The 14,923-nt window shown below is 38.0% G+C and overlaps 1 protein-coding gene across 2 annotated transcripts in view; it reads left to right on the top strand.

The window, feature by feature from the left end:
• The window catches only part of LOC113113363 (alpha-1,3-mannosyl-glycoprotein 4-beta-N-acetylglucosaminyltransferase B-like), a 118,221-nt gene that overhangs the window by 81,817 nt on the left and 21,481 nt on the right, over positions 1-14,923 (top strand). For both annotated transcript variants that reach the window (XM_026279499.1, XM_026279500.1), the window contains exons 7-8: positions 1,504-1,579; positions 2,707-2,821. In XM_026279499.1, coding sequence (XP_026135284.1) covers positions 1,504-1,579; positions 2,707-2,821 — 191 coding nt within the window. The remainder of the gene's footprint in view (positions 1-1,503; positions 1,580-2,706; positions 2,822-14,923) is intronic.

The raw sequence follows: 14,923 nt of genomic DNA on the forward strand, positions 1-14,923 counted from the left end.
ACCAAAAACCTCGTATTTTGACATAGTTGTGTGTTTTGTCCGTGGTTCGTTGTCTAAAGCGGCTCAGTGGCATTGCATTGTTATATTTTGTATAAGTTTTACCTGCCAACTGGCGACTGACACTGTAACATGTACTCGCCAACGCTGATTATTTTTAATGAAGTTGTATTTGCTTTGACAGTTGAGTGCTTTTACACTGCGGTTTCAAATACACTGTCACGTCATTCAGGTTGGACTTTGTTTTCCTTTTGCACTGTTCCCCTTCATTGAGTTAATGGTGTCATTCTGTTCAGGTGTGTGAAGTTACTGATCCTTGTTTGGTCGGTGTATTTAAACTGCTGTGTATTCAGTCCAAGACTTTATAAACCTTTATACAATTTTATAAACTTTATAAACCAGTAGCCAGGTTTCCATCCAATTTGCAAATTTAACTTATGTGCAGAATTGCAATATCGCACAAAGCATTTGCGAACAAGCACCGTTTCCATCTGAAGAGCCAAAGAGAATAAAATCATCACTTCCTGATAAACTGGCATTATGCATCACTAAGAAAAGTAGGAGAAGCTACTGAATATAATAATATTCTTATGTAATAAATTACTTGTGCCTCAGAACAAGCAGCGAAACACAATAAATGCAGTTATTGCTTTCGGAGGCAGATGCTGCTGTTTGGGAACACAGTCGTTTAACAGTTCTGGGAGGCAATTATATAAAAATACTTTGACAGACTTTGCTCAGGCATTTCCAAACGACCATATAACAACATTTCAGATGCTGTGGAACAAGATCAGTCCGCTGTTTAGTCAGGATTCTCCGTCCCATAGTTGAGTCACATGACTTTTTTAATGCACCAATTTATTTGCAAAATGCATTTCCATCTTCCATTATTCGCATTAACCCTTTTTTGCACAAATAAGTTAATTTCAACTAAGGCCATTTTTATTCTAAATTCAGCATTTCCACTCGATTCTAATGCAATACTACAAAATGCATCATAAGTGTATCATCATTCATTCAACCAATTTGATCTAAATGATTCATACAAAAACACATTAATTTAGTGTTGCTATTGTTGTCTCATCTTAGATATAGATATATACCTGGAATTTCCATAATTCACTAGTCACATTCTAGGACGTTACGCTACTGGTGATTTCATGCACTTGGGAACTTCCAACAAGTAGTTTAACAATTCCCACTGATTGGGAAATGCCTTTTTTGGTTCTTCATTGTCCCCAACCAATGGCTTGAATGTTATCTTGCGTTGTACCTCTCAAAATTTCAATCAAGACTCATCACAGTATGTTTGACATCAATGATGAAACATGCAAGAAACAAAGACAATCGATGTGAAATATTTTAATTGAAAGATTAAGACTTTTTGTGCTTGTCCTCTTATTTGTAGTCATCATGTATCTGTTTCTGTTTTTAATCATCTTCAACCTGTTGGTTTGTGTGGCAGTATATTATTCTATTTAAAGCATATGCTGATTGTTTTTGCAGATGGCGAACAAAGCAGAACCTGGATTACTGCTTCCTGATGATGTATGCCCAGACTAAAGGGACTTATTATGTACAGGTAAGATTAAATAAAGATAATGACCAAACTGAACATAAGAATTAAACAGATGCTCATGTTGAAGGAATGTTTGGTTCCACAATGTTTTTGCATGAACTGTATTGATGCAAGTGATAATATGAGGCCACTTTAGGACTTATTTTATAGCATGTTCTTTTATGATCAGTTTTTGTGGCGGTTTCTGTGTGATAAACATTTGAATTTTAATTTTAATGAAAGACTGTTAATGCATCTATTCAGACTGTAATAAAAGTTGTTTAAGTTTTTTATATTTTATTTTATTTTAGTTAATATATGTTTTCTAGCAAGGAATTAAATAGTTTTATTTAATGGCGTCAATGTTAACTGTTCCCATCTTTTTTTTCCATTGCACTGCAGACAAAAAATTGGCCAACCAATAAGAGTGGTGCTTGTCCAGAAATGTTGTTACTTAAAACTTTGACTTTCTGGAGTTAGCCTTCAAGACTCATTTGAATCAGTTTGGTTTAATTTCTTCCCTTTTCGCATTAAGGGGCCGTCTCACTCCTTCCATTGACTTCCATTCATACACATGCGAATGCAGGAGAGTGGAAAAAGGTCAAGCTTGGTGAACTCTGACCTGTGAATTTGTATCCTGTGAAGATGTGTGACCAACAGAAGATCCCGGCATGATCTCGTAGCTAAATTCATAGAACATCCATTTAAACCTGCAGCGCTTCAGGAAGGAGCTGTAGATTGTATGTTTTTACACTTTAGATGATTTGTTATGCGCTGAATTTAAGTTTTTAAAAAGACACTCCAGAGCATGCCGTCATATCATGTCCGTTGCATGCTCAGAGTCTAGTGTGACCGTGGTTTAGGGTGAACTGAGAAACTGCATGTGAAAATTGGACCAAATGATCATTCAAACATTTGTGTCTTTGTGAGCAGGCCTTTACACACTTCAGGAAGTCAACCATTGAAGAGTTTACTTAGTCATCTCAGCTTTAAGATGGGATACAAGAACGTGTATTAGCTTCTGGAAGATGACGCACCTTTAAATCATTTAGCCTTAGATACAGAGAAAACTGGCGATTTATATTAAAATGATTTTACAGCTGCTAGTCTTTCTTCAGCATGGTCTCTCTGTCTCTCTCTTTCTCACACAGCTAGAGGATGACATTGTAGCACGGCCAAACTACTTCACCACAATGAAGAATTTCGCCCTGCAGCAGCCGTCAGAGGAGTGGATGATCCTCGAATTCTCCCAGCTGGGCTTCATCGGTGAGTCTTACTCGAGCTCAGACTCTCTCACACTGCTGTCAGTGTGTGAACCTTCCCCTCAGAGCACTGCCAGACTCACTGTGTGTATCCTCGAGAAAAAAAAACTGTCATAACAGACGTCAAACTTTATAAAGCTGGTTCTGTCTCCAGAGGTGGAAGAACTGTTGAGGTCACCGATGAAAGAAATATTTTCACAGCTTCATGACTTTGTCTCATTGAAACTGAATTGTCACCTTCTCTCATAAAGTTCACATTAGTTTCCACCTGAGCAATTTCCAAGATTATCCAAACCTGTCAGTTGTAGAATCAGACTACACAGATAGGTCAGAGAAAATACTGAGTTTCTTGCAGAATTCGTTTTTAAATGAGATTGTATTTCAAGTGTATCGGTTTATCCAAAAACATCTTACACATAAATTGACCAATACTTTGTCTTCTACTATCAGATCAAGACAATTGAGTCTTAAGGGTCAGATCTCCCAAATCACATAACATTAACCACATTCAAACTCACTGTCCGAGAAGATCCTAAAGTAAAGGATCTGATGATGTCAAGTGTCTCCAACACAGGCTACTTCTCATCTACTGTTTTATGAATACTCTCATTTTTGGACATATAAAAGGCCAATAATCGGGGTTTCAGTGATGCACTTACACTGTTAGTGAATAGGCCCAGTCTGTAAATATGACAATTCTCACTGTGTTGGTGGCATGTTTTAAGTTGTAATAAATCTAAGCAATATTGTTTGTGCCATTTTCATGCATTTCCGTGTGAAATACAGTTTTACGGTTTTGTTGCCAAGAAAACGTAACAACTGTAAAAGTAGTGACGGTGGTTTCAGCTCAAATAACACGTTTTAACAAAGTAATGAATGTGGGTGCATTTATAAATTATAAGATGTGTTTTTTTTCTACAGAAAACATCAGTTGTAAGTGTCTAATCTTGACTTTGGTTTTTTGCAAACTAAAGAAGTCAAAATAATTTTAGTTATGCCACAAAAGCAGTTAATTGGACATAACTTGAAATTAAACTGGAATATTCCTTTAGATGGATTTAGCATTTTGCTTGACTTATTCCCATTTCACAGCAGAATTGTTAGGAAATGTGAGGATTCTGGAGCTGATCAGGAGCAGCAGTGTTGCCATTATTTTGGTGCAGTCTTTTGTTTTTTTTTTGTTTTTTTCACCACACACACTGAATTAAGGAGACAGTGCATTCCTCATGGTCAAAATGTACATGAAAAAGTTATATTTTCACTAGTCATGTTGTCTAGTCTATGTGTGAGGATGCTCTCGTGCATGTGTCATTATGTGACAGTTGTGAATGTGCTGGGAATCGCCAAGGACAACAGTTTCAACTAAAAGTCATCTTTACTGTTCTACTGAAGAAAAAAGCTAAATTAACAGCAAATCTTCATTTTTGGGTGAAAGTTTTTTTTCAGCCTTTTAATAAATGAAAGTGACCAACCTTCACTCTTGGGTCCTTTGTTTAATACTGTGATAACAGAGTATGCCAGTGATCATAAATGAAAGCATGTGATGGGCTGACACAACCAGCTTGTAGTTCTGTGAGAAGCAAACTGAAAACTGAGTTGTGATTTACTGTAAATCTTGACCTATTCCCTGGCTGTTATTGGCGAAGTAATGTTGAATGAGCTGATCCAGTTTATAATACTGATCTGAATAATTCACTCACAAAAACAGTGACTAGTGTTGTGTGTTCTGCAGAAGAAAGACAGTTACACGGGGTTTGCACAACAGGAATAAATAATTACTTATTTCTTTAATTGTTATTTTGACACATTTCGCAATGCTTTATCCAAGTCTTGACAGGATAAAGGGGAATTTTCTGAAACCCTCCCCTTTCCAAATCAAAGCTCATTTTGAAATGGCAGCCAAAAGAATTACTCTCTTCTGATCTGTGTTTGATATGAAGGCTAATTATGTTGATGATGGTGATCAGTGGTGTCTCTCAGTGCGGTGAAACGCTGGCTGAGGGCCTCAAGGGACGGCATGGGGAACAGGATTGATTTTGAGAGCTCTCGGTACAGAGAAGTGGTAATTCACCACTGGGCCAATGAGTCGGCAAGTTAGTAGAGGAAATGAAGATGGCATGAACTCAATTATATCTGAACAACTCCTGAGTGAGACAGGAAGTGATTGTTTAAACCGGCTGATGCGAGGATGACATGACTTCAAGGCTCTAAAAGGGTCTCCAGCACTGCAGAGAAAAACCCCAGCAGTTAGGAACTTACATTTTGTGGATTTCATTCAGAATGTTTGTATTAACCTCTGTCAAACATCTTATAAAGACCAAACTTGTTTGCATATGATTCGTATACATATACTCTGCAAATTGAAAAGTAAGGTCACTGAAAAAAAATTTGGTGTAGGATTTCCTTTGAAATAATTTTCTCTCAGAAATTCTAGTGAATATTACAAATAATTACAAAGAAGCAACACATTGAATTTAATGTGAAGTAGAAAGACCGAAATAGTATTTCTTGTAAAACTAGTTTTGTTTGTAACGTTTTGTAATGTGCATGATTTATTCAGATACATCACTTCCTCGTGAATCAATGAAGTTGAACTAACAGAATTTGTTCACGTAATTTCAACATATTGGAATAGTTATTTTTAGGTAATCTAATTAAATAGTTATTTGGTTGCCTGACACAGTTGATTTTTTTAAATTTCATGTATTTAGGTTTTTTTTAAGACACAGGTTGTCAGATTGCACTAACTAGCTAACAAACTGCTAGCAAGCAGAAACACATATTAGCATGCTATGTGCTTAGTATTAAATACTCTTTGAGTAAAACAGCGAAATCATCAAAAAAGCTCCTCTGTTCATGGTGAAGACGAGGGAGCAGGGTGCCAAGGCGGAGCTGCAGGGTCGAAGGACCGATGTGGAGTCCAGGGCTCGGAGGCTGGAGGCGGAGACAGGGAATCCACATGCTAAGGCGGAGCTGGTGACTGGAAGTCCTGCAGCGAACCATCGCGCCCAGATGGCGCTGACTGAGGGTGAGCGTCGGGACTGACTGGCACCAGCAGAGATGAGGTCGAGGAACTGGCTGGTCTAGGAGGAGGTGGGAGAGGGAGGCCGGGAGGAAACACAGGAGGAACAGGGCTGGGCAGAGCCAGCGGAGAAACAGGAGATTCAGGGCTGGTGGGACCAGCGGAAATGGAGCAGAGGAACAGACTGGAGGAGGTGGGAGTGGGAGGCTGGGAGGGAATATAGGAGGATCAAGGCTGGATGGAACCAGCGGAGAAACCGGAAATTCAGTATTTAAACCAGTCTACAAGGTCCATTAACCCCTCCATATAATTCCCAGAAACCGAATGCAGCTCACCCTCAGTCGCAGAAGTGTGGGCAGGGCTTTCCTCCACGCCCTCGATCTCCACCAATACTCACACGACGGACAGTGTTGTCAGCTCACACACCTGGTCAGTCGCGCTCTCGAGTCTTTGCTCTCCGACAGTGACAGGCTCGGGCTCTGCGGCTGTGGTGGGCTCTTACTCAGTGTGGCAGGATGGCGGCTGGCTGGTCTCTGGGTCGGGAGTGGAGCTGTAGATATCCTCTTCAGTGGGTCCGACGGTGAATGGGGATCCATTTTTCTCCAGCACCCACTCCACAAAAGTGGCGAAAACCTCTCTGAGACCGTTCGCTGGCAGGCGTGCCTTACATCGCTCGCTCAGACCGGTATAATAAAAATTAGAGAGCGAGCGGTCGGGAAAGTGGGTAAGGCACGCCAGATCTAGAAAGTCCCTGGTGTGGTCTTCCAGCGAATGGTCCAGTTGCTCTATGGACAGGAGTTGGACAGCTGGCAAAAGGCCATTCCGGGAGAGGGAGGAAAACAAAACAAAACGAAAGAAAAATGCTGCTAAATAAACTGTTTGGGTCCGTGATTCTGTTACGGTTAGCTGGTGTGTGAATGAAGGCACATGAGGAAGACGAAATACAAAGGGTACTTTTAATGATCGCGGGAGAATAAGGGCACTTCCATAATAATAAATAAACTTAACTCAACTTAGGATACAACATTAATCACGGACAAGGAGGAACTCAAGAGACAGGGTATTTAAACACGAGGGAGAAATCAGGTGAATGGAGACAGGTGGGGATTAATCAATTAACCAAACAAGAAAAGGAAGATGACCAAATAAGGAAACTCAAAGTCCATGAAGTGAAGTGAAGTGAAGTGAAGTGACATTCAGCCAAGTATGGTGACCCATACTCAGAATTTGTGCTCTGCATTTAACCCATCCGAAATGCACACACACAGAGCAGTGAACACACACACACACACACTGTGAGCACACACCCGGAGCAGTGGGCAGCCATTTATGCTGCGGCGCCCGGGGAGCAGTTGGGGGTTCGATGCCTTGCTCAAGGGCACCTAAGTCATGGTATTGAAGGTGGAGAGAGAGCTGTTCGTGCACTACCCCCACCCACAATTCCGTCCGGCCCGAGACTAGAACTCACAACCCTTCGATTGGGAGTCCAACCCTCTAACCATTAGGCCACGACTTCCCAAAGGCCACGACTTCCGAATGTAACAATTGTATAGATCACAAATAATGTGGTTGAGTAAATCGTATAATCTGTTTTCCCTTTTCTTCTGTGTATGTTAGTATTATTTAATACATCATGAATGAGCAATGAATAATACTATATCTATAAATTAACATCAATAAATGTTGTACAATGTATATGATTCCTAAAGCAACTAATCATCCATGTTGTCTTGTTGACTGATGTTTGTCAGGGTTTGACAAATACTCGAGTCAAATGCATATTCATTAGGTGTTTTTACTCCATCACAAGGTCTGACTGCAAACAAACTCTTCATTGTTAGCTGACTAAATTTAAACAAACCGTTCTGACATCAGCCTCATCGTAGTGACCAAGAGACAATCACAAGTCTGTTTGTGCGGGTTCTTCTGGGACCTGTTTGCTTTTGATCTGGTTTAAACTCATTGGCTTTGGTCATGTTCTTCCTCATATGATTACCAGCAAACAAGTCAAAATAACCTGCCCTGCTGACTTCTAGCTGCTCTAGCTGGTTGAGACTTTGGACCATCTGCTAGTGGTCCTGGTTTCTTGCTTGTAGACCACATGTTGGTGGAGAGCTGGTAGGACATCTTGAACCAGCAACAGAACATCTAAATTATATTAAACAAGTGTGAGCTTTTTTGCTGCCTCAAGCCTGACCAAGAGTTCTGATTTATTTTTATTTTTTATTTTTTTATAATCTAAGCAAGAAGGCTGCCAAGCCACATGAGGTTGAGAGTAATATGCTAGGAGCAGAAAGAAACATTTTGACATGCCAAAGCAAAGATAAATCACCACGATGCATTTCACACTGATGACCAGTGCATATGACCCAGTTGGTTCTGAGTATTAGCACCTTTCTTAAATCAGCTCATTTCTGTCTCACTCACACACACACACACACACACACATTTCTCTAGAGTCTTTCTCTGCTCTTTTACTCTAATAGGCCCCAAAGCAGCACTGAAGCTGTAATTGATGCTGCTCTCTGACCATATCACACACACACACACACTTTTTCAGTGCACTTTGTCATTTCAGCCACCCACACACACAATCACACATACAACTCCATTTCTAAATATTCTAAAGTAGTTGTGAATAGCTCTTGCCCATACAAAGCTCACCACCATAATGCTAGGATTTATGGGTAAAATGGGACACTGCTACTATGATGTTACTAGGGTGCTCTGAGGAGTTTGCTAGGGTGTTATGGTTCTGATTCTTGGCATATCCAGGGTTGTTACAATGGTGCATTACAAGTCATGCCGGACAATATCGTATTTACGAGTAGATCTGTACATCTGAATATCTGTACATATATAAATAACCAAAATAATTAATCTGTAGCCTACTAAAAAACTAATGTAACAAATCCTTCATACAATATCCTCATACTTTACAAAACACAATACAGAACAAGCACATGCCCAAGTTTTATAGACTCTTTCCACCCTAATAAATATGAACGTAAATATGCGTTTAGGCCTGGTTCATTTTGAGCCTACGCTTAACTGTCAATGTAAAAGACTGTAAACCATGTATCACTTTAAACTAATTTGGCAACATATTCCAAAGTTGGGTTCCCTTTACAGAAAATGTCCTTGTGATGATCAACAAAACCCAATCTCCATCCTCTTTTCTCCTAGTGGTTCGGACAGTTTCATCTCTTTACCAAATTACATAAAACAGAAGGTGTCTTATTACACAAGCATTTAAAATCAATTTCACGTATGATACATTTTTAAAATTCATAAAATTAAGCATATGCCATTTCTTTAAAAAAATGAAAGTGATGCCAATGATTTGGCCTTTTATCCACAATTTTTAAAGCCCTATTATACAGCATCTCAATTTTTCTAAAGAAAATGTCAGTAGTTTGAGACCACACTGTAATACAATATGAGATACGGGACAAAATCATTGTATGCAGGAACAAATGAGCTGTCTCAGTCCTAATGTAATGCCTAATACGTTCAAAATAATTTAAGTTCATCTTAACTACTTTTGAAAGTCTTTTTATATGTTTGTCAAATTTAAGTTGAGAATCCAGAACTACTCCTAAAAAACTAACTTCATTTACCTCCTCTATTTCTTCGTTAAGTACCCTCATTTTTCTTTCTTGAAAAACACATTTTCTTAACATGTAATGTAATATTGTTCTCCTGGAGCCAAACTATCAAACATTTCCAATAGCTCCTTCATATCATCATAAAAGGATTGTGTATGTGATGGCGGATTATATAAGACCACAATATTAATTTGCATACTAGGAGAACGTTTCGAGTTTATGGCTGTATATTCAAGTTTTCTATTTAACTCAATTTCAGTACACTTTAAATATTGTTCAATACTCCCCCGAAGACATAATCTGTCTTTCCTACAACATTTATAAGCAGGAATATTTATCATATTTGTAGGGATGTTGTCATGAAGTCATGTTTCATTTAAACCAGTGTAATCTAAATTTGATTCAGTTAAAAGTATATTAACCTGTCCTGAACTCATTTTTGCAACAACTCCTAATCTTTAAATGTCCTCCTAAAATTCATTGTGGTTTATTGGGTGTTCCACACAACGTTTGCATGATTTACAGTTTGAAAAAGCAGATGACTTTTTTGCTTCATCAATGCGCTGCATTCATCAGTAACTGACCTTATCTCCCGATCAGTTCAAATAACTGAGCTTTTCCGGAGAACACAAAACTTTCCCCACCACAACCCAGTTTCACTGGAAAATGACACATCACTGTCTGATGTGATTGCAGCTTGAAGACAGCTGCAATGCAACAGTCATTAATGAAGCATCCCCTCCTAACTTCACTTACATGAGTGTTTGCAGGACTGTTAGAAGAGGTGGGGGTGTAGCTGCTCTATTTAAAGATGTCTATCAATGCAAGCTAGTGTCATTTGGTCAGTACTTGTCTTTCGAATATCTAGGGATTGTGCTGAAAAGTGCTCCACGCATTCTGTTTATTATTATTTACAGGCCTCCAAAATACTCTCCGGCTTTTGTTGAAGAGATCACAGAAATGCTATCAATGATTTTGACTGTTTTGCTATTGCAGGGGATTTTAATATTCACATAGATAATGCAGAAAACAAAACTACAAAAGAAATGATAACGGTTCTAAACACTTTTGACTTGACTCAGCATTGAACTCTAAACATTTCATCCATTGTTACTAAGGACGTAGCACTATCTGATCACTTCTGTATTTTCTTTGATATATTGATCTCTGCTACCACTGAATCTTGATCTGTCTCTGTCAGAAGGAGATGCATAAACGAGGACAATGACAAAAGACAATGCAGAAAAGCAGAGAGGATGTGGCGGAAGACTAAACTTGAAATTCACTATAGCATCTATAAAGACATCCTTCATGCTTTTATTGTGAAACTAGCCACAGCTAGACAGAATTTTTTTTTAAACCTTATAAACAGTAACTTAAATAACACTCGTACTCTTTTTGCCACTGTTGAGAGACTGACAAACCCCCCAAGTCAGATTCCCAGTGATATGCCCTCAGTCAGCAAATGCATTTAGTTTGTTTCTGAGAAGATCATCAATATCAGGAAGGCGATTAGCACATCCTCAAGTAATGCAGAGGTCAGACAGATTCGGCCAAAATATCAAAAAGATACTATGTCTATTTTTGAAACAATTGAGAGCAAAATTCTGGAAGACATAGTACAGCACCTAAAATCATCAACCTGTTGTCTTGACACACTTCCCACATCTTTTATCAAAAATGTGCTTAACTGCTTACAAGCAGATCTTTTAGAAGTGGTGAACACCTCACTTCTTTCTGGGACATTTCCAAACTCCTTAAAAACTGCAGTTGTTAAGCCCCTCCTGAAAAAGAGCAATCTTGATAATACCATTTTGAGCATTTTAGACCAATATCTGATCTTTCTTTTATAGGCAAAATTATAGAAAAGGTCGTTTTTAATCAGCTGAACAAATACTTAAACTCAAATGGATACCTGGACAGTTTTCAATCTGGTTTCTGACCGCATCACAGCACAGAGACAACACTCATTAAGATAATAAATGATATTCGCTTAAATTCTGACTCTGGCAAAATATCAGTGCTGGTATTGCTAGATCTCAGTGCTGCGTTTGACACTGTCGATCATAACATACTACTAGAGAGACTGGAAAACTGGGTCGGGCTTTCTGGGATGGTACTCAAATGGTTCAGGTCATACTTAGAAGGGAGAGGATATTATGTGAGTCTAGGAGAGCATAAGTCTAAGTGGACGTCCATGACATGTGGAGTCCCACAAGGGTCAATTCTTGCACCGCTCTTGTTTAGCCTGTATATGCTCCTACTAAGTCAAATAATGAGAAAGAACCAAATTGCCTATCACAGCTATGCTGATGATACCCAGATTTACCTAGCCTTATCTCCAAATGATTAAAGCCCCATTGACTCTCTCTGCCAATGCATTGATGAAATTAATAGTTGGATGTGCCAGAACTTTCTTCAGTTAAACAAGGAAAAAACTGAAGTCATTGCATTTGGAAACAAAGATGAAGTTTTCAAGGTGAATGCATACCTTGACTCTAGGGGTCAAACAACTAAAAATCAAGTCAGGAATCTTGGTGTGATTCTGGAGACAGACCTTAGTTTCAGTAGTCATGTCAAAGCAGTAACTAAATCAGCATACTATCATCTAAAAAACATTGCAAGAATTAGATGTTTTGTTTCCAGTCAAGACTTAGAGAAACTTGTTCATGCCTTTATCACCAGCAGGGTGGACTATTGTAATGGGCTCCTCACTGGCCTTCCCAAAAAGACCATTAGACAGCTGCAGCTCATCCAGAACGCTGCTGCCACAATTCTGACTAGAACCAGAAAATTTGAGCATATCACTCCAGTCCTCAGGTCCCTACACTGGCTTCCAGTTACATTTAGGATTGATTTTAAAATACTTTTACTCGTATATAAGTCACTAAATGACCTAGGACTGAAATATATTTCAGATATGCTCACTGAATATAAACCTAACAGACCACTCAGATCACTAGGATCAAGTCAGTTAGAAATACCAAGGGTTCACACGAAACAAGGGGAGTCCGCCTTTAGTTACTATGCCGCCCTCAGATGGAATCAGCTTCCAGAAGAGATCAGATGTGCTAAAACACTAGTCACATTTAAATCTAGACTTAAAACTCATCTGTTTAGCTGTGCATTTATTGAATGAGCACTTTGCAATGTCCGAACTGATTGCACTATATTTTCACAGTTTTTTTATTTTATTTTATGTAAAATCATTTTCTAACTGTTTTAAATTCATTTTAAATAAGTATTTTTTAAATAATTTTAAGAGTTTTAGATAATTTTAAAATTGCTGGTTTTAAATTGTTATTTTTCTTCATTATTATTTTACTTTCTTTTATGTAAAGCACTTCGAATTACCATTGTGTAAGAAATGTGCTATATAAATAAACTCGCCTTGCCTTGATGTTGAATTCCAAAATAAAAGCCCTTCAATACTCATATATATTACAAAATAAGAGCCTCACCCCCTGCTCTCATATGTGACCATGGACCACAAAACCAGTCATAAAAGGGTAACTTTTTCAAAATTGAGATTTATATGTAATCTGAAAGCTGAATAAATAATCTTTCCATTGATGTATTATGGTATGTCAGGATCGGACAATATTTGTCTGAGATACAACTATTTGAACATCTGGAATCTGAGGGTGCAAAAAAAACGAAATATTGAGAAAATCACCTTTAAAGTTGTCCAAATGAAGTTCTTAGCAATGCATATTACTAATCAAAATTTATGTTTTTATATATTTATGGTAGGAAACGTACAAAATATCTTCATGGAACATGATCTTTACTTAATATCCTTATGATTTTTGGCATCATTTAAAAAAATAGTTTTTTTGGCTATTGCTACAAATATACTCCAGTGACTTAAGACTGCTTTTGTGGTCCAAGGTCACATATATATGCTGCTGTGTGTATACATTAAAAAGGCTATAAAAAATATAAATCATAGATTGCACAGACTAGTTTCAACCTCAGATTGAGAGTATACTTTACCCAAGTGTCACCTTTTTGTCTCTTTTGTGTAATCACGAAATAAGAGTCCCCACAAAACTCATGCATACACTGTTGTGTCTTTACATTCAAAAAGTTATAGAAATATTAGACCTTATTTACACATAAGGTGTAGTTTATTTAGCTACCAGCAGGGGCACACCCAACCGTAGACCAGCTAAACCCCTTCACCGTTTCACTTCTGAATGCTGTTACATTACATTACATTTACATTTACATTACACTCTTCACATCTCTTTTACATTCGTAATATGGAATATATTCAAGCCAGTTTATCACTTCAGTGACAGCAAAGTTTAATTAAATGTAGTTATTACATTATTTATTTTGCTAATGCGTTAGATTAGGGAACACATGTTGACTATTAATAGGTTAAGAGTTTTCCCTCAATAAACTCCTAATTTGCCGTGTAATAATAGTTAGTAAGGTTGTTAAGTTTAGGTATGTGTAGGGTTAAGGGATCCAGAATACGATCAGACATAATATGTGCTTTATAAGTACTAATAAACAGACAATATGCTAGTAATATGCATGCTAATGAGCATAGTTAAAAGTGAATACTGTTCCTTAATATAAAGTGTTTCCTGTATTTTTATAATAATAATAATAATTTTTGTGCAGTAAAAAGATCAGAAACATGTATTAAGAATGTACACTGTGTGTGTGTATGTGTGAGGGATGACCTGGAGGTGAAGCAGTATATGCTCTTTTTTATACATTTATACTTTTTTAACATTTATTAGACACACAAAACCTTGAATAGCTGCTAATTTTTTACACAAATGGAAAGCTGAAGATATTATAATGTCTAAAAGCAAAGGCGCTTGCAGGGCCGCTTAATCTCTCTGTGCTGTAAAATCTGTAAAGAGTTTATTGAAGTGTATACATTTATCTGTTGCAATATTTATTATAATTAATTATTGATCTTAAATCATTGTGTCTGGATAGCATTCTATTTAACTGTGTTATACTTTGTGTGTGTGTGTGTGTGTGTGTGCGAGTGTGTGTGTGTGTTTGTGTGTGTGTGTGTGTGTGTGTGTTGGGGTGAGTGTGTGTGCGCGTGTGTGTGTGTGTGTGTGTGTGTGTGTGTGTGTGTGTGTGTGTGTGTGTGTGTGTGCATGTGTGTTGGGGGATGTGTGTGTTTGTGTTTGTGTGTGTGTGTGTGTGTGTGTGTGTGTGTACTGATCAATACTCCAGAACTAATGGTCAATGTTAGCCGGTGGGCAGGTCACGCACTGATGACTACCGATGATACTACACTCACTAAGCCCTACCATACCTTTAGTAAGCATCGTAACCATCCTGAGTACATCTGTCTCAGCTGTCAAACATTGGCAATGAAACTGCACTGTCCTGGGATCAGTGGTTATTCACACTGAACCGCTGTGTTCAGAATGGACAATCATCTTTGTTTATATACATAATGTACAGAATATTATGTACTTGCTGCTATTTTACAAAT

This window comes from Carassius auratus, chromosome 14 (genome assembly GCF_003368295.1).
Source record: "Carassius auratus strain Wakin chromosome 14, ASM336829v1, whole genome shotgun sequence".
NCBI lineage: Eukaryota > Metazoa > Chordata > Actinopteri > Cypriniformes > Cyprinidae > Carassius > Carassius auratus.